Source organism: Ochotona princeps, chromosome 21 (genome assembly GCF_030435755.1).
Source record: "Ochotona princeps isolate mOchPri1 chromosome 21, mOchPri1.hap1, whole genome shotgun sequence".
NCBI lineage: Eukaryota > Metazoa > Chordata > Mammalia > Lagomorpha > Ochotonidae > Ochotona > Ochotona princeps.
In genome coordinates, this window is record NC_080852.1 from 24,532,947 (window position 1) to 24,552,961 (window position 20,015).

The 20,015-nt window shown below is 41.2% G+C and overlaps 1 protein-coding gene and 1 pseudogene across 10 annotated transcripts in view; both read left to right on the forward strand.

Annotated features, from left to right (window-relative positions):
* The window catches only part of PBRM1 (polybromo 1), a 95,684-nt gene that overhangs the window by 45,292 nt on the left and 30,377 nt on the right, over positions 1-20,015 (forward strand). For all 10 annotated transcript variants that reach the window (XM_058678646.1, XM_058678648.1, XM_058678651.1 and 7 more), the window contains 5 exons: positions 2,504-2,780; positions 8,549-8,654; positions 10,573-11,215; positions 12,294-12,505; positions 19,012-19,197. In XM_058678646.1, coding sequence (XP_058534629.1) covers positions 2,504-2,780; positions 8,549-8,654; positions 10,573-11,215; positions 12,294-12,505; positions 19,012-19,197 — 1,424 coding nt within the window. The remainder of the gene's footprint in view (positions 1-2,503; positions 2,781-8,548; positions 8,655-10,572; positions 11,216-12,293; positions 12,506-19,011; positions 19,198-20,015) is intronic.
* Positions 12,560-13,731, forward strand: LOC101520977 (D-aminoacyl-tRNA deacylase 2-like; annotated as a pseudogene).

Here is a 20,015-nt window from a genome sequence, read left to right on the forward strand (position 1 = left end):
AAAAAAAGCTAGTAGTAATTTGGTGGCATGCTAAAATCTGGAAAGAAATAGAAATCCTAGTCCAGGTCAGGATCTTAACCAAACTCTGTTGCATTGAGTGGATTTCTGAAATTAGAATTGGTTGTACTGTTAGTTGATTATTGAAGAGATTTTGTAAGCACAGGACCTGAAAATTGAATTCTTCAGTCTTATAATTTAAAGCCAGTTCACATGTGAGACCTAAACAAATCATAACTGTCCCTAGTATAAGTTGCAGTGAATTCAAATTCTAAAATTTTCCTTTGAAGATTACAGGCATTTGTCCTCTAATCGTCTGCTCAGATTGTTAAAGTTTTGATGAAGCTTCCTTTGTCCATTTATTAGATAACCAGATTGAGGGAAATCTTCCTCTCACATCATCTCCCTAGGATACTCTGGAGAAATAGTTTTCACTAGATTACGTTTCTTCTACTTCATCACAATCTAGTAGACATTTCACAGATACATAGGGAAGTAGTACAAGAAAAAATGGTAAGCGCGACCTTGGGACCTTGAATGGAAGCAAGTGATGAGCATGATCTCAACCTATCAGTGGATCTTTTCTTTTTCTCTCCTGAACAGCTCATTTTTACTTTGTCCTGAGTTCCATGATGTTGGGGAAATAGGCATCTTTGAGACAATTAAAAATCTTAATAGTAAATATTTAGTTTTTGACTTGTGATTATTCTTTGAGTTTTGTCTCCAATTTTTAGAAACGTATCTTGAATCTTGGAGAAAAAATTTGTGGCTTTGACTTCTTCATGGCTCAGCAGTAGTTCATGTAGTCTGAGGACTGGACTGAAATAAGTACTGCAACCATGTAGTTTGCTTCAGTAATAAAGTCCTTCAATTTATGAGGGTAGGAAATAGATGTTTTAAAATTTACTTATAGTTATCTACCTGACTCTTCATACTTGGAGTTTTTGGTTAGAGAATGGCTAGAATTTGTTTTTTGGTATTATACATATCTATTTACCACCGCAACGTGATGTTTTAATACATTGTGAAATGATCAAATCAGTAATTAGTGTATCTGTCACCTAAGACTTTTTTTTTAAAGATTTATTTTATTTTTATTGGAAAGCACCTCAGACATTTATCATTTCTTTGTGGTAAATACATTAAAAGTCCTCTCCTTGCTATTTTTAAATATATATTATTACAAATTCTGTCTGTACCAGTATTTGTTCCTCCTATCTAACTGTAACATGGCTAAAATTTCTTTACCAATGTCCTGAAGATGTAAGAACAGCTAGTTGTAAATCATACTAGATTGCCTCTCCTGATAAACTCTTGAGCAGTTTACCTTGAACCAATGATTTAACCTCAAAGAGTTTCTCAACACTTGGGTCACAAGACTGCTCTCTTGGTCCGCTTGTTAGTTCAGTTCTTGTCATGTACAAGAACTATCAGGAATTTGTTTAATTCTGATGATTTTATTGGTATTTTGGAAATACCAATAAGAGAAGGAGGGGAAGAAATAGGGAAGAAAGAAATCTTTCATCTAACGACTCACTCCCCCAAAATGCCTGCAACAACCAAGCCTGGATCTCCAGGCCAGTCACAGGCAGGAACCCAAATACTTGACCCTCATCAGCTGCCTCTCAGACACATTAACAGGAAGTTGGATCAGAAGCCTAGAGTCTGGAACTCAGCTCAGCACTCCAATATGGGATGTGGGCATCCCAGGCAGCAAGTTTACCTTTTGTGCCCATTACCTTTATCCAGTCCCCTGTTAAACTTTGAATTTTAATATGTAGTTCCCTGTACTTTTTCCTACCACTCATCACTTTTTCAGCATCACATTTCATGGTGGTCAGTTTGAGAAGAAAACAGGAGTCATATCAAGGATGAAAATAAAAACTCAGGTGAATCACAGAGCATCTCTTCTTTAAGTTAGGTTGGGATTGTGAGATAACACGTAGGTGGAGCAAGGGCTATCCGTAACAAGGTTAATGCAAGAGAGACATGCCGGTTATTGAGACACCAAGGTGGTCTCCTTTTGTTCTCTGGCATCCAGGATGTATAGGTGTTCAGGGGTGATTGTCTTGACAAATAGAATGTTTCTCTTTGTTAGACTGCTTTTCTTTGTTAGTTTGTTTGGAAGTTAGGATGTTAACAATAGGGAATCATCAGTTTCCTTGAACTTTTGTTCTGTTTGTCTTAAAAGTAGTATTTCAATTGATTATAGAAGTTTATTTTGTTTTGGTGTCAGATTCTTTTTTTAAACATTGAATTTTGTGAAATGTTCTAAATAGATTTGGCCTCTCCTGTCAGTGTCACTGTATTTTTACTGTTTTAAATTTTTCCTAATGTTTACTTATAGCTTCCAGCATGCTGTGTTTGTGGCATTATGTAATCAACAAATTTTAATCATTATGAAGCGCCTCCCCACAAGATTAATTTGTTTCATTTCATGTTCATCCTTATATAAAGGAAACTCTTCTCATTTTTTCCTTCTTCTGCCCTCCTCCTACCCAAACAGTAAGAAGAACATAAGAAAGCAGCGAATGAAAATCTTATTCAATGTTGTTCTTGAAGCTCGAGAGCCAGGTTCAGGCAGAAGACTTTGTGATCTGTTCATGGTTAAACCATCCAAAAAGGACTATCCTGATTATTATAAAATCATCTTAGAGCCAATGGACCTAAAAATAATTGAGCATAACATCCGCAATGACAAATATGCAGGTGAAGAGGGAATGATAGAAGACATGAAGCTGATGTTTCGAAATGCCAGACACTACAATGAGGAGGGCTCCCAGGTAAGGATGAGGCAGGAGGTGGTCTTTGGGTGGCACATTTTCTTTGGGTACTGACAAATAATGTATTTTGAGAAACCAACTTTGGAGACCTAACTTTAGGTAGTTGTTCTTTTTTTTTTTTTTTTTTTTAATTCTTTTGGTCACAATTTTTTGAAATTATTATTGTTTTATGGTACAGTTCCATGGGCTCTGGGATTTCCTGTCCCCCTTCCTAAATCTCTTTCTCCCCCTATTGATTTTCCCTCTAGTATTACAATGGGTGGTCCTTCATAGACAGTCATAAGTCCATCTTTCACAGAGTTTCCCGACATTGTAGGCATGGACAATGTCAGAGAGTCCAGGATCCTACTATCATGATATTTTCAACTGTTTCACTGGGAGTCCATCTTTGGTTGGTCACAATTTAAAAAAATACATCTTCATTTTTATTTGAAAGGCAGAATTACAAAAAGAAAAGGAGACAGACATTTTTCCATCTTCTGAATCATTCACAAATGGGTTCGATGACCAGAGGTAGGCCAATCCAAAGCCGGGAGGCAGGAGCTTCTTCCAGGTTTCCACAAGGGTGTTGGGGCCCAAGAACTTAAGCCATCATCTGCTGTTAACCCAGGCCATTACCAAGGAGGTGGATCGGCAGTGGTGCAGCCAGGACTCAAAGCAGTGCCCACATGGGCTGTTGGCATTACTAGCAGAGATTTAACGTACTATGCCATGGTATTGGCTCCAGGTGGATTATTATTATTATTATTATTTTATTTTTTAATATTGATGATGTTTGCATAGTTGATCAGGATGGGAAGGGTTGAGCATCAGGGGAAAGTGGGCAAGACCATTGTTTACGCATTTTCTTTTTTTTTTTATTTTTATTTTTATTTATTTATTTTTTTTTTTTAAAGATTTTATTACAGCCAGATATACACAGAGGAGGAGAGACAGAGAGGAAGATCTTCCATCCGATGATTCACTCCCCAAGTGAGCCGCAACGGGCCGGTGCGCGCCAATCCGATCCCGGGAACCTGGAACCTCTTCCGGGTCTCCCACGCGGGTGCAGTGTCCCAATGCATTGGGCCGTCCTCAACTGCTTTCCCAGGCCACAAGCAGGGAGCTGGATGGGAAGTGGAGCTGCTGGGATTAGAACCGGCGCCCATATGGGATCCCGGGGCTTTCAAGGCGAGGACTTTAGCCGCTAGGCCACGCCGCCGGGCCCGCATTTTCTTTTTCTTCCTGTATCTGGGGGATAGAGGAAATCAAGGGGAGAAACCACGCCCAGCCTCCCAACCACCTCAGTACCCTAGGATGGGGAACAGCCACCCAATGTCATCCCAGGGTTCCCATTGTGAAGCATGTTCTGAGGGTTCTGCTGATGTGGTTTTGATAGTTCTGAGATGCTGTTGATATTGCTGCTCCAAGGATGAGGAAATCCTTCCAAGGTCATTTGGCTGACATAGTCCACCTCCGAATCTCCATTCACCCCAAAATTTGCAGTCAACCTTCACTGGGTAGTTGATCAATTTGTTCTACTCTCTTTCCTCTGTAAACCAGTGGGTGCCATGGCCCAGCTCAGACCTTCCCACCACGTGCTTGGCCTTCATGTACACCAGAAGGAGGTGCAGCACAGTCAGAACGACCCCCAGTAACCACCACTGGACTGGCTCCCAGCTCTGGTTCCTGTGCCAGCCAGAATGTGCAGTGGACTGGTCTGATCTGCCCCACATTCCATTCAGGTCTCGTATACATCATTGGGCATTGAAGCCTAACTGAACTCCACCCTCCAGTCCACACTCATGCCAGCAGGTGTCACTGCCTGTCCAACCAGGCCTGCCCCTAATCCTGTTTCTCATGCTAACCAATGGGAGTTGCAGCTCGTTAGAGAGGTACCCACAGCCTCCCCTTGAACCCACTTCCTACCTCAGATCTTGCACTCTCGATAGTTCTGCAGTCTAGCTCAACAGGACATTCCCCCGGTCCCAGCACTTGCCAGCTGCTGTGGCAAAGCCCAACCCACCTGCCCTTACTCTGGCTCATTTATTCCCCAGTGTATATAGTCAGTTAGCCCAGCCTGGCCCACCCCCTAACCCAGTTCACATGTAGGCCACCAGGTGTTGTAGCCCTGCCCAGCCTGGTCTGTCCCCAGTCCCAGCTCTTACTCTCACCAGCAAGAGCAGTGGCCCAGCCAGGAAGTCCCCACTACTCCCCTACTAGGCTCACGCACTCGCCCTCTTTCTCACATGAGCTGATATGTGCTGTGGCCCAGTCTGGCATGGCCCGTCTTACCTTGGCATTTGCCAGTGATTGCTGTAACCTGGCCTGGTCCTATCTGTCCCTGTTCCATCTTGTGCTGGTGCGTGCTGCCAACCAACCCGGCGTAGTCAGCCCCCAGTCCTGGCCCTAATGTGAACTGGCTGGTGTTGTAGCCCAACCTGGCCTGTCCAGCACCCCATCCTGGTTCTCAGATCTGCCAGTGGGTGCTATGAACTGGCCCAGCCTGACCCTCCCCCAGCTCTGAGCCACATGTATGCCTGTGGGTACTGAAACCTGGCCTGGTCTGGGGTACTCCTTGCCTTTGTTTTTTTTGCTCACTTGCAGAGATTGCGCCCTGACAAAGGAGTTCCCGAAGCTCGTCTGTTGGGTCTCCTCCCAGAGACTAATCTGACACACAACGGTGAATTCTTTCCCCAGGCTTACTTAATTTACCTCCTCTCCTGGCAGGAAAAGTGGCCTTGCCCAACTGGCCCACATCCAATCCAGTTCTTACTGTTGGGTGTTACAGCCCAGCAACATCTGGTGTACTCCCTGATGCAGCTCTCACATGACTTAGTAGGAGCCGAGACCTAGCGCAGCACATTTACACCCACCTTGGCTCTCATGAGTGGTCCTGGAGTCTAGCACAGTCTGGCATGCCCCAGACACAGTCCACACCCTTGTCGATGGACACAATGGTCATGTCCAGCCCAGACCACTGGCCCCATTCTGACTCTTGTGCTCAAGTTGGATATTCTTGATGCCTAGGTTAAGATTTTGTCTCTTAGGGCCAGCAGGATGACTCAGTTGTCTAGTTACCTGACTTCAAGTGCTGGGATCCCTTATGGGCACTGGTTTTTGTCCCAGCTGCTCCACTGCCCATCTGTGGTATGTTTTCCCACACCTGGGAAAGCAGTAGAGGGTGGGCCAAAGCCTTGGGACCCTGCACTTGCATGGGTGATCTGCAAGAAGTCCTGGCCCCTGGCTTCAGATCTATCAGCTCAACTCTAGCCGTTGCAGGCATTATTTAAAAAAAAAAAAGGGTGAATCAATGGATGGATGAACTTTCTCTTTGTCTTGCTTCTCTGTAAATCTGTCAAGAAAAGCAGGGGGAAAGCCACTTTGTTCCTTAATTGTTTAAAATGGGAGGTAATACATTGTGAAGATTAAAGATTTGAAGTACATTCTTTGTAACCTGACATCCTAGGTTTGAATCCTGCTTTAATAATCATTGTGTCAGTAATTCATCCTTCCTGTGTCCCAGTTTTCCTATGTCTGAATTAGAACAAATAATAATAGTACTTGGATTTGGGGTTGTTGTGGGGTTAAGAAAGCTAATTTGGACTGAGGAATTAGCACATGAAATAATGTGATTATGTGAAAATAAAATGTGCCTTTTTGAAAGCACCTCTAAGTCATTAATTTAGGGTGGGCTTTGTGGCTCAGTGGACTAAGCTGCCGCTTGGGGTACTCTCAGCTTGAATTAGTGTACCAGTTTGAGCCCTCGCTGCTTCCTTTCCACCCCAGCTTTCTTCATGCACCTGGTTAAGGGGCAGATGATGGCTGATGATGGCTGATGTGCTTGAATCCCTGCAATCTGTGTAGGAAATCCAGATTGTTGCTCTTGGCTTCAGCCTGGGCCAGTGTGGTGGTTGTGGCCATTTGAGGAACAAACCAGCATATGAAAGGGTCTGTTTCTGTCTGTCTCTCTTCGCAGCCCCTCCCTCTGTCACTCTGTCTTTCAAATCAGTAAATCAGAAAACTTTTTAAAAATACTTGTATCAGGCCCAGCATGGTAGCCTAGTGACTAAAGTCTTTGTCTTGAATTCACTGGAATCCTGTATTATGGGTGCTGGTTAATATCGCAGGTGTGCTCCACTTCCCACCTAGCTCCCTGCTTCAGCTCAGCTCAGACCCTTGCAGCCAGTTGGGGAGAGAGCCAGAGGACCAAAGATCTTTCTCTTTGTTTTTCCTTTCTGTAGATCTGACTTTATAATAAAAATAGATGCATCTTTTTAAAAATGCTTTTATCTACTTTAATTCCCCCCAAAATAAAGTAACATTTTCAAATCACATGTTTCCTTTCTTCTATTGTATTTGAAGATAAAGATGCACTGAGGATGCTTATAAATCAGAGGAGTGGTTCTCTATACTGTAAGGATTTACATTGTTCTCAGTTGCACTAGCTACTGTACTGCTTGTGTAACAGTGGTAAAGAAAAAAGCTTCCGTAAAGAGGCTTACTTACTCTCAGTTCCTGTGCTCCGGTGTGTGGTCCAGGGTCAACATTGCCTCTGCTGGGAGGCTCTCAAGGCAGAGCTGCCCACATTTACCTTGGCTCAGTCTTCAGAGAAAGAACCTAAAGCTCGGGTGATTATTAGACAAGATTCTACACTGTGACTTCACATTTGGGATTTAACAATATTTGAGGTAGAGCTCTTCCATTATCAAATTTTTAGTATCTAATGGACTAAATCCACAGCTACCTTGATGGCCTTGTGGGAAAACTTATTTTTGAGGAAATTAATATGTGTAAATCTATTTCATTATTTCTAGTAAAACTTGCAAGAGGAGCCAACATTGTGATGCAGCTTGGTGACATCACAGCTTGCAATGCTGGTATCCCCTACCAGAGGGCCACTTTGAGTTCCAGCTGTTCTGCTTCCAGATCAGCTTCCTAATATGCCGGGGGCAACAGTGAAAAATGGTCAGGGTGCTTGGGCCCCTGTTACCCATGTGGGAGATGGAAGAGTTTCTGGCTCCTGGCTTTATTCTGACCCAGCCCTGCGTTGTTGTTATTTGAGAAGTCATCCAACAGAGAAATGATCATGGAGTGGGTGGTATGTGAGTGGGTGAATGTGTGCATGGCTACCTCTCCATCACTCTGCCTTTAAAATAAATACTTTTGAAAAAAAAAAAAAACTCACACAAAAAGGAAGCAATGGGCCCAATATGGTATCCTAGTGGCTAAAGTCCTTGCCTTGAACGCACTGGAATGCCTTATGGGCGCCGGTTCTTGTTCCTGCAGCCCCACTTCCCATCCAGCTCCCTGTTTGTGGCCTGGGAAAGCAGTTGAGGCTGGCCAGAAGCCTTGGGACCCTGTGCACACGTGGGAGGCTCAGAAGAAGCTCCTAGATCCTGGCTTCAGATTGGCTCAGCTCCAGCCGTTGTGGCCACTTGGGGTGTGAGTGAATGGATGGAAGATCTTCTCTGTCTCTCCTTCTCTCTGTATATCTGGCTTTTCAGTGTAAATAAATCAACTTTTAAAAATAAAAAACAAAAACAAAGGAAAACCAAAACTGCAATGACACTTCTAAAGCAGTTCTCAAAAACTGCATGCATGTCTACGTATTAGAATCATCTAGGAAACTTACAGAACAAGCATTTGAGAGCCCAAGGTCTTCCCTTCAGAGACCATGATTTTGTTATTTACTTGTTTTTTTTTTAAACTGCTTTACATATATATATATATATATGTATAGTAATAACTGAAAATAATTTTGAGTGTTTTTTTTTTTTTAACTACAGGTATATAATGATGCCCATATCCTGGAGAAGTTACTCAAGGATAAAAGGAAAGAGCTGGGCCCACTTCCTGACGACGATGACATAGCTTCTCCCAAACTCAAGCTAAGTAAGGCAGCCTCTTATTATTGGTATTTTCATTTAACCTTTCAAGGAAACACTAGGAATTTTCTGAAAGAACCAGTATCTAAGTGGCAAATACATTTAACGCATCCATCCTGCGGCATAGAACTTATTCCCTCTTCTCAGCTACTCTCTTACTGCACTTCTCCAAGTTGAGTGGGGAGCTCAGATAAATTAATAATATCCAGATATTTGTATTTAAATATATCTTCCCGTATGTCTTTTAAAATTTAGGGAAAGGCGACTTTAGTGTGGAATGTTCATTTTCCTGTGAAGAATTTTAAGCATACGTAAATATAAAAAGAGTAGTACAACAAGCCTCTGTATTGCCTGTCATTCAACATTTATCAAGACCATGCCATACTTACTTTCTATAGGCCTTTTTTTCCCTCTCCTTTTTAAAATTTTTTTTTTAAAGATTTATTAGTTTTATTACAGCCAGATATACACAGAGGAGGAGAGACAGAGAGGAAGATCTTCCGTCCGATGATTCACTCCCCAAGTGAGCCGCAACGGGCCGATGCGCACCGATCCGATGCCGGAAACCTGGAACCTCTTCTGGATCTCCCACACGGGTGCAGTGTCCCAATGCATTGGGCCGTCCTCAACTGCTTTCCCAGGCCACAAGCAGGGAGCTGGATGGGAAGTGGAGCTGCTGGGATTAGAACCGGCGCCCATATGGGATCCCAGGGCTTTCAAGGCGAGGACTTTAGCCACTAGGCCACGCCGCCGGGCCCAAAATTGTTTTAATAGTAGATATAATTATGTCATGTGGGATGCTGCTGCTGCAGGCTGCAGTTTAGCAATTTAAACCACATTGTCGGGCCCCTTTCTTTCTACATATCATTATGAACAACTGTTTTTTTTTTTTGCTGAGTTTTAACCCATTTTAGTTATTCCACTCATCAGTGCTCATATTGTCTTAGGCCAGCTCCTCTGTTTTTTTAACATGACTGTGATTTTAAAAAATTTGTGGATAGAGAACCAGTGCCATGGTATAGTAAGCTAAGCCTCTGCCTGCAATGCCAGCATCGCATGTGGGCACCAGTTCATATTGTAGCTATTCCACTTCCCATCCAGCTCCCTTCTTGTGGCCTGAGAAAGCAGTGGAGAATGGCTCAGGTCCTTGAGACCATGCACCTGGAAGAAGCTCCTGGCTCCAGGCTTTGGATTGGCTGTTGTAGCTGTTTGGGGAGTAAGCCAGCAGATGGAAAATATTTCTGTCTCTTCTCCATAACTCTGCCTTCCAAATAAACCTAAAATAAGTCTTTTTTTTTTTTTTAAAAAGTATTAACTTAGTTTTTACTGTTTCTTGTTTCAGAACATACCAGACTGGTAATTAGCAATTTGTCAGGAAGTACTGAACTTTTTGTGTTACTGCTAAAAGGCCAGGGTTACTTGAAATAAATTTTTGAAGTTCTGAACCTGAGATATACTGCTATTGAGTTGGACATTATTTAGAAAAAAAATTATAAAACTGCTTGTGCATGTGTGTGCACATTCATTTAAAAATAAAATGCATCATGATTCATTTGCTATTTCATTTGAGGTTCCAGGCTATGACTTTTTTAGCTTGTTCTCTGCTTCTTCTGTGATGAAAGTCTCACTTCTCAGGAACTTCAGAGATGATGGAATGAATATAACATATTGCTGCTTTATTCTGCTTTCTAACTAATTGCTTTATTCTGCCTTATTCACAGGTGTATGAACATGGTAGTGCTTGCTGTCCCCTCAAAAATAAGATTTATGAAAACAGTTTTAGAATTCTTTGTATTTCACTAAAGACATGCTAATTACTCTATCTTACAACTTATTTGTTCCTTTCTAAGGATATGCTACCAACTGTACAAATTTAGGTTCATTTATAACATTTTATCTATTTAATGTTAAACCTCTTGCTCTAGGTAGGAAGAGTGGCATTTCTCCTAAAAAATCAAAGTACATGACTCCAATGCAGCAGAAACTAAATGAAGTTTATGAAGCTGTGAAGAACTACACTGATAAGCGAGGCCGCCGCCTCAGTGCCATATTTCTGAGACTCCCCTCCAGATCGGAGCTGCCTGACTACTATCTCACCATCAAAAAGCCCATGGACATGGAAAAAATTCGAAGTCACATGATGGCCAACAAGTACCAAGATGTAGACTCTATGGTGGAAGACTTTGTCATGATGTTTAACAACGCCTGTACATACAACGAGCCTGAGTCTTTGATCTACAAAGATGCCCTTGTCTTACACAAAGTCCTGCTTGAAACTCGGAGAGACCTGGAGGGAGATGAAGACTCCCATGTCCCGAATGTGACCTTACTAATCCAAGAGCTTATCCACAATCTTTTTGTGTCAGTCATGAGCCATCAGGATGATGAGGGAAGATGCTACAGTGACTCCCTAGCAGAAATTCCTGCGGTGGATCCCAACTTTCCAAACAAACCTCCCCTTACTTTCGACATAATTAGGAAAAATGTTGAAAATAATCGCTACCGGCGGCTTGATTTATTTCAAGAGCATATGTTTGAAGTATTAGAAAGGGCAAGAAGGATGAATCGGTATGTTTTCAAAACCATTTGTAATTGAGGTAATGATGCTTCAGACCAGACAATTGGGTAGATGCTGTTTTAACTGATGCAGGTTGGGGCTAATGAGGAGGAGGGGAGTAAAAATGAGAATCTATTATGTGAAGCATAAATTTAAAATACAGCCTTTTATAGGACATTTTTTCTTTTTAAGGATAAACACTCCTACTTTATATAGGAATTAGGGGACCTAGGGCCCAGGCTCAACAGAATAATTATCCACCTTCCAGAGCCGTTCACCCATATGGTCACTGGTCCATATCCTGGCTGCTCTACTCCCCATCCAGTTCCCCGCTTGCAGCCTGGAAAGTAGTAGAAGATGTCCCAAACCCTTGGGACCCTGAACCTACAAGGGAGACCCAGAGAAGACTCCTGGCTCCTTGTTTCAGATCAAATTGGCTCTGGCTGTTGCAACCATGTTGGGAGTGAGCCAACAGATGGCTCTCTGTTACATGAGCTTTATGAGGATGTAGCCTTGAGGAAAAGGAGACTGGTGGGCATGGGGCTCTGGTAAAAGTGACACCTCATGTTCTGTCCTGACCTCTCTGAAATGTGCTTCTAAGAACTATAGAAAAGTACACATTACAAAAATATGCTTGGGCCCAGCGCAATGGCTTGATTGGCTAATTCTCCCCTCTCTCCAACCCTCCCCCCACACACCCGGTCAAGTGCCGGCTTCCCATATGGGATCTGGTTCATCTCCGAGCTGTTCTACTTCCCATCCCGCTCTTTGCTTGTTTCCTGGGAAGCAGTGGAGGACGGTCCAAAATCTTTTGACCCTATACCCACTTGGGAGACCTGAAAGAAGCACCTGGCTTTGGATCAGTTTAGCTCTGACCATTGTGGCCATTTGGGGAGTGAACCAGCAGATGAAAGATCTTTCTCTTTCTCTCCTTCTCTCTGTAAATCTGCCTTTCTGATAAAATATATGAATCTGTCTTAATTTTTAAAATGTACTTGAAATGTTAAAGAAGTATTTAATATAACTTATATAATTGAGGTATTTAAAAGAATGTTTATGTATCGATGAATATTGTTTATGCTGTTATAGGACAGATTCTGAAATCTATGAGGATGCTGTGGAGCTTCAACAGTTCTTTATTAAGATCCGTGATGAACTCTGCAAAAATGGGGAGATCCTTCTTTCACCAGCACTCAGCTATACCACAAAACATTTACATAATGATGTAGAGAAAGAAAAAAAGGAAAAATTACCAAAAGAAATGGAAGAAGATAAACTTAAGCGAGAAGAAGAAAAAAGAGGTTGGTTTTCTTTGACTTTATTAAATATGAAGATGTATTATACATTGTTTTAATTTCATAATCAGCTGTGGAGCAAAGCCCTATTTATGTGAATAAAAATTCAGGGTATTGGGCTTTTCAAAATAGGATGAAATATAAGTGCTTTTATTAGTATTAATTTGGTCATCAGATAAAGTAAGATTAAGTGACTAGTGATGCTGCCATGGCCAACGGCGGTCAGACACCACAAGCCCGTGTGCTCCTCCAGCAGTGTGTGCATGCTCAGCTGCAGGTTCGCCCAGCCGAGGGGGACACCGCAGCCCAGTGGGTGGAGGTTGAGAGAGCTTTGGTGATCTATGTGTGCTTTTTCAAGGGACCTGATAAAGAGCTTCTTCCTGAACTGGTTAATACACTGCTGAACATGAAATTAAGTGAGACAGAAAACGGTCTCTGTACTTCATCTGCCTGGCAATGTGCTTATCATCCCTCGAGCCAGCCATGGAGGGCGAGTGAAGGAAGAAACATGCAGTATCACTCTAACTCTGGGAACGAAGAAGGCTCAGAACTTTAGCTGCCAACAGCAAGTGTGCTGAAAGCGGGGTTATGGTGAAACATGGCCCATATGGGATCCGGCAAGTGTTGAAGCTGGACACGAATGGACCATACACACACCTGATTGAGTTTTGAACACATGAAAAATTTAGTTTCTATAGCTGTCTTATGGCACAAAAAGATCCAGACTATAGTTAGATTTTCTTCTCCTTCACCTTCAATACACTGTTCTGCAGCATTTTTAGATAGGAAAATCCTGGGTCCCATAAATAATTCTGCAACCTAAATTCAAGATCTCAGTCACTTCTTGTCCTGTTTTTTTCCAGCTTGCCATCCAAAAAAATTGAAAAATACTGTCTGTTCATTGAATACTCACTGGGGAAATCTAAACTATATTTAAAAGAAAGCATAGTTTAAGTATTTTATGCAATCAAGAACAAAACATGTTTATGCCCCCGACTTTACTCAGTATGCGATAAAAATACCTTTGTGTTAGAACTGGTAAAAGCCAGCATAAACTAGTGATAACTTTGTGAACTTTGGTTGGTTGTTGCCGTTTTCTGTGTTTGGAATGAGTAATATGTATTTTACTATTCCATTTAATATTATCTATAAAAATGTAATCTTGAAATGCATTATATTATTTCCCATAAACATCCAAATGTTTTACAAAGTCTTAAGCATCCTTAATTGATAAAAGAACAAGATATAAGGATTTTAAAAATTATTTTTACTAAACTTTCATAAAAATTTTTAAAAAAGGTGACTAGTGATATAGTTGCATCCTGGTCCTCTAGGAGTAGAGCCAGTTAATACACAAGGTGAGCGTGTCATACTGCTGCCTACTGGCTTTCTTCTTACACACTCTGGGTAGGCTGAGTTGAACCACGTTTTTTGGTTCAGGCACATAAATGGAAGAAAGTTTTGTTTCTGTCATAACCACCTACAGATGTTATGTTTATTTAGTCAATTGCCTAAATTCATAAATATTTTGATAAAGAGATCTTTTTATTGCAGGTTAATCATTTTGGATTAAGTTTACATTCACACAGATTCCTGGAATATGTAGCTTTCCAAAAGTTGTATTAGTCTTTAATAGCATCAGACATCATCCTTACATTTTTTTTCCCTTTGAAAAACAAAACAAAACAAGTTTATTGGTAGCAAATTCTTGTAATGGATGGCATATGCAGAAGAGACAGGAACCTGGTTGGAAAGAATAGTGATTTGGCGAGTTTGTATGTTCATTCAGAATGACAGCTGTGTGGTTGGGCTGGTGAGGGGCTTGCAGGAGAGGAGCCTTGGATCTGTGAGCTGCAAGTGATTGATGCAAGAAGGACGGAAGCAGCCTGCAGCTTTGCTGGCGCGAGGCACTGGTACGTCTAGGGCATGGTGTCCTGGGAAGCAGAGAGCCTTGGAAGTGTTGACGGGAGAGGAGCACTGTCTTAGGGTACTGCAAACCCAAAGGAAGTTTTGAGTACACCCTCCCAACTCATGTATAGATTAGAGGGTAAATCCTGGAACATTCACCCACAGGCCCCACAAAATCACTCTGTATGTGATCCTGCCAAAGCAAACAGACAAAACTAACACTTGAAATTCAGTGCATCTATAGTAGGCTAATTTTTTAAAAGTTGATTGTTTTGTATGTTCCAGAATGATGCTATTCATATGCAAATGGCCCATGGCAGAAAGAAAAGCTACCCCCCCACCCCAACACTGGCAGGCTCTTAGTTGTAGACATGAAAGCACCCCCCAGGTCAGAGTTAGTATTCCTATCATGGGAGTCCTAGAAAAGAGATTAAAGACAGGAAAATATTTGAAGATGTAATGTCTGACATCTCAGATTTAATAAAGAACATTAATTTGTGGAGCAAGCTATACCTGGCTGCATAAGTTCAAGTAGACAAACACTGAGAGAACAACATTAAATGCGTCATACTTGAACTACTGAGAGAAAAATCTTGAAAGGAGCAAAACAATTGATCATGTGCAAGATAGCAATTGGATTAATGTGCTGCTTCTCAATATAAAATAATGGAGGCCAGAAAGCAGTGAAATGATACTTGACATGCTGAAAGACTCAACCCAAATTTGTATAAACAGTAAAATTGGTTTTTAAAAATGAAGTTAAAGACATTTCCACATAAATGAAAACATTTCACTGCTTGCTGACCTGCCCTATAAAAAAGCTGAAGGAAGAACTTCAGGCATAAAGGGAATAATGCCCAATGAAGACATGGATGCGTGAACAAGGCTAAGAGCATTGGAATGGTAAATATTTCAATAAATATTAAATAATAGTGTTTTCATGTCTCTTTAGTTTCTTTTTTAAAAATTTAAATTGTTCAAATCAAGCACGCTCTAGTGTTATGTTTATAACATTTATAGAAAAGTATATTTGCCAGCATAGAGAGAAAGATTGGTACTGTGTTGGAGCAAAGTTTCAGTATTACCAGCATTAAGCAGATAGTGATGTTAAAGACGCATGTTGCCTTAGGCTGCCTTGCAAAAGCAGATTAATATCCCAAAAAGTGAACCCAGGAATTCAGTGCTTACTTGACAGTACAAGGTAGGAGAAGAGGAGCAATTCAACACTACCCAGTTACATTAAATACAAGTAGGCTGAGCACTCTGATCAAAATACGCAATCTGTGAGATTTGATTTGAAAGTAAGATTCGGGCCTGGCGCAGAAGCCTAGCAGCTAAAGTTCACACCTCCCACGTGCTGAGATCCCATACGGGTGCCGGTTCTAATGCTGGCAGCCCCACTTCCCATCCAGCTCCCTGTTTGTGGGCTGGGAATATGGTCCAACTTTGGGACCCTGCACCGTGTGGGAGACCTGGAGGAAGTTCCTGGCTCCTGGCTTCAGATCGGTGCAGCTCCAGCCGTTGCAGTCACTTAGGGAGTGAATCATTGGATGGAAGATCTTCCTCTCTGTCTCTCCTCCTCTCTGTATATCTGACTGTACAATAAAAATAAATCTTTAAAAAAAAAAGGTAAGATTCAACTCTGTGCTGTTGATTAGAGATAGTGTAGGCTCAGAGACACACAAGTTGAAAGGGAAAGGACGGAGGATAGATGTTTTTCTGACATTAATGAATATGGCTGTCATAATATCAGCCAATACATTTTCAGAACAAATAGTTCTAGAGACAAATGAATGTTTTATAAGGATAAAAGGAACATTTATAAACATGTATACATTTCAATGTATGTTTATAAATGTACATATATTTAACAATGCAGCCTCAAAACACATGAAAGAAAAAGCTGAATTCAAAAAAGAAATAGATAATTCAACAATCATAAAATTAATACTCGTTTTTTTATCATTGGTAGAGCAGCTAGACAATCAGTAGATACAGAAAAGCTGAATAGCATGTGGGCCAGCTGGATTTATTATACTTGCTGGATACTGTAATAAGTGACTGGAATGTGTGTTATTTTTAAGCATGCATGTTTTCTGTGGTAGGCCTACACTAAGTTATTAAACAAACTTCAAATTTAAAAAGATTGTGTTCTGTGAACACAGTGAAATTCAATTATAAATCAGTAACAAGAATCTGGGAAAAAACACAAATACTTATAAATTAAACAATGTTTTTATTGATTGTTGTTATTAGAGAAACAGTTTGAAATGTTAGGACACAAATCATTTAGATGAGGTATGTGGGTGAGGTTCTTGATCTGATCCATCCTGAGATAGCTCTTCTGTATCTGTGGACCTAGACAACTGGGAAAGAGGAAAAAAGATGTTCTCTGTTTTTAGGGCACAGTGGTGAGATCTGCTTAGGATAGCAATCACAGATACTCCTATTCAAAAAGGGAGAGGAGGAAGAAAATATTACTGGTTGCAGCCAATTTGAAATCCAGCTGGATTGAGCTGCTAGGCCTGAGAACAGACCTCCATGGCCCAGTGCTTTGCTTTGAGTCCTCTTTTTCTCTAGGTAGCACGTTTGCGACCTAGTAGTATTGTCAGCCTGTTCTCTAGAATTTTGGGAGTGAACTGTTTCCTTTCATGTATACTGTTTCCGTTCTGTGTATGTCGTTGGGATTCACTTGATTGACTAGTACTAGATGTCATTCTTCGTGTAGGCTGGCAAACATTATTTTGAAGTTAATGTCAAGATTAGAGTACGTAGAGCCCCTTGTAACCACATAGTGAGGAACTTAAATTGATACAGTCTTTTGAAGACCAATTTTGAATATGCACTGTAAAACTTCTAAATATATGCTTATTCCTAACTGTCCCATTTGAAGGAAAGTGTCCTAAGGAAGCAAAGAAACAGATAAATCTTCACCCCAGAAAGGCAAACAAAACTACTCAAACCTGTGCTAGATGGGCATTTAGCCTGCTCGTTTGAAGTGCGTACTTCTCTTCAGAATGCTGGATTTATGCCTGCATATGGTCCCTGACTCCTTCCTGCTTCCTGCTGATGCACACCTTAGGAAGCAGTGCTAGTGGCTTACGTAGTTGGATTACTGTTACACACTTGGGAATTGCATTCTTCGCTTCCAGGCTATTACAGGCATATAGAAAGTGAACCAGCTCATAGGAGTGTTCTCTCTGTCACTCAAATAAGTAAATCACTTAAAGCGATTCTTTCTAAGGGACGGCATTGTGGCACAGCAACGTAAGCTGCTGCTTAGGCTACCTGCATCCTGTACTTGAATGCCAGTTCAAGTTCTGGGCTACTCTGCTTCCGCCCCAGCTCCCTGCTAATGTGATTATAGAAGGCAGCAGATGTTGACTCAAGCTCTTGAGTCCCCCATTTGGGAGACCCAGAAGGAGCTCCAGGCTCCTGGCTTCAACCTGATCCAGCCCTGAATTTTTTTTAATGTTCTTTTTCTTTTTTTTAAGATTTACTTATTTTTATTGGAAAATCAGATTTACAAAGAAAAGGAGAGACAAAGATTGTCCGTCTGCTGGCTCCCTCCCCAAGTAGCCACAGCGGCTGGAGCTGATCCAATTCAAAGCCAGGAGTCATGCCTGGGCCCACAGCCCTGAAGTTTTTAAGCCTGTGGTATTTATAAATGATTGTGTACTGGGACCATCCACATGTGTTATTTTAATTAAAAGAAAGATCTTTTTTGAGCCCAGCACAGTAGCCTAATGGCTGAAGTCCTTGCCTTGCATCCGCCAGGATCCAATATGGGTGCTGGTTCATTTAGCTGCTTCTCTTCCCATCCAGCTCCCAGCTTGTGACCTGGGAAAGCAGCAGAGGACAGTCCAAGTCCTTGGGGCCCTGCACCCATTTGGAAGACCTAGGAGAAGCTCCTGGCTCCTAGCTTCAGATTGGCTCAGCTCCAGCCATTTTGGCCACTTTGGGACTGAACCAGCAGACGGAAGATCTTTCCCTAGGTTTCTCCTTCTCTCTGTAAATCTGACTTTCCATTAAAAATAAATAAATAAAAATCTTTTTAGAAATAAAACATATCTTATTGATGATTGGAAAGCATTTCATCTCAAGAGAAATACTTCTGATGTAAGTATATATGTAGACATCTCTGTTCATTATGTTCCATGATATGCTTTTTAGTTTTTAAGTCTGTGTTTCCTCAGTTGTAGGATTCTATTTGATGGTATTGTATATATGTAGTAATTGTTTGGGAAAAAAAGTCAGAAACATTAAAATGAAGAGGAATTAGACTTTAAGTAGGAATATGTGAATTTAAAAGTAACTGTATTTTCCGAATGTTTGTGTCTTCCCAAATGACTCTAGGGCATGTGATTATTTTTGTGCTGTAGATAACTGTTTATGGATTTCTTAGGATCATAGGAGTTGGTTGTCATTCAAAAAGGCAATTTTATGTAGAGTCTATGGGAATATGAAAACCATACATGTTTTGCTTTTAGTATCACAAAAGGAATTAAATTTATTGGTATGTGTTGTTGCAATCCTGCATCTGATTCCGACATCCTTTTAGTAAGTATCTTTTTTTATTTTCTTTCTTTTTTGTTAAACCTAAGAAGCTGAGAAGAGTGAAGATTCCTCGGGTGCTGCAGCCCTCTCGGGCTTACATCGCACTTACAGCCAGGACTGCAGCTTTAAGAACAGCATGTACCATGTTGGAGATTATGTCTATGTGGAACCTGCAGAAGCCAACCTGCAGCCACATATAGTCTGTATTGAGAGACTGTGGGAAGATTCAGCAGGTAGGTTTGAAATCAAAGGACAAATTGATGAGAACTTAAACATTCTCTGAATGAAACATCTAGTACTGTTAGGTACTATCGCAGTTCAGTCAAAGGAAACACAGCTTCCTTCTTAACGTGTAGTGGAAATTCCATTCATTTAATTAGTATTAAAACTACACTGAGCAAAACTCTAGTTAGGATAGTAGGGATTCATGTTTTTTGTCCCTGGCAAAACTCACCAGTGAGGAACAAAACAGAAATTACAGGGCGCTCTAGTGCATTAGCTTAGAATTTGCTTTTGTAAAGGTATCCTAGAACAAATCTTTTTAAGTTGAGACATGGAGAATAAGTAAGTTAATGAAACCCAAAACAGGTGGAAATATGATCCAGTCAGTTCCAGTTCTTTCAGCTGCCCATGATGTGAAGTATTTTTTAATTCTTTCACCTATTCTGAAAATGAATCCTCAGTCTATATGTTTCCTTGAGAAAATAGAGCAGTTGTTGCGTACCAACAAGACCTGAGTAAATCAGGCCTCTGCGTTCCTCACCCTGTTCATGTCTTCATGTGAAAGAAAGCGGCATTATTCAGACCTCAGTACACTTCACTGTTTTTAATTATTGTTTCTTCTGACATAACTGTATTAAGAAACTTCTAAAAAGCACAACATTAGGGCTGGTGTCATGACATTACAGGTAAAGCCACCACCTGAGACACTGGCATCCCATAAATGTACCAGTTAGTGTTCCAGCTGCTCTGCTTCCAGTACTGCTCTCTGCTAATGCTGTGGGAAATGCAGGGGCCCCAAGCATGTGGGCCCCTGACATCCGTGTGGAAG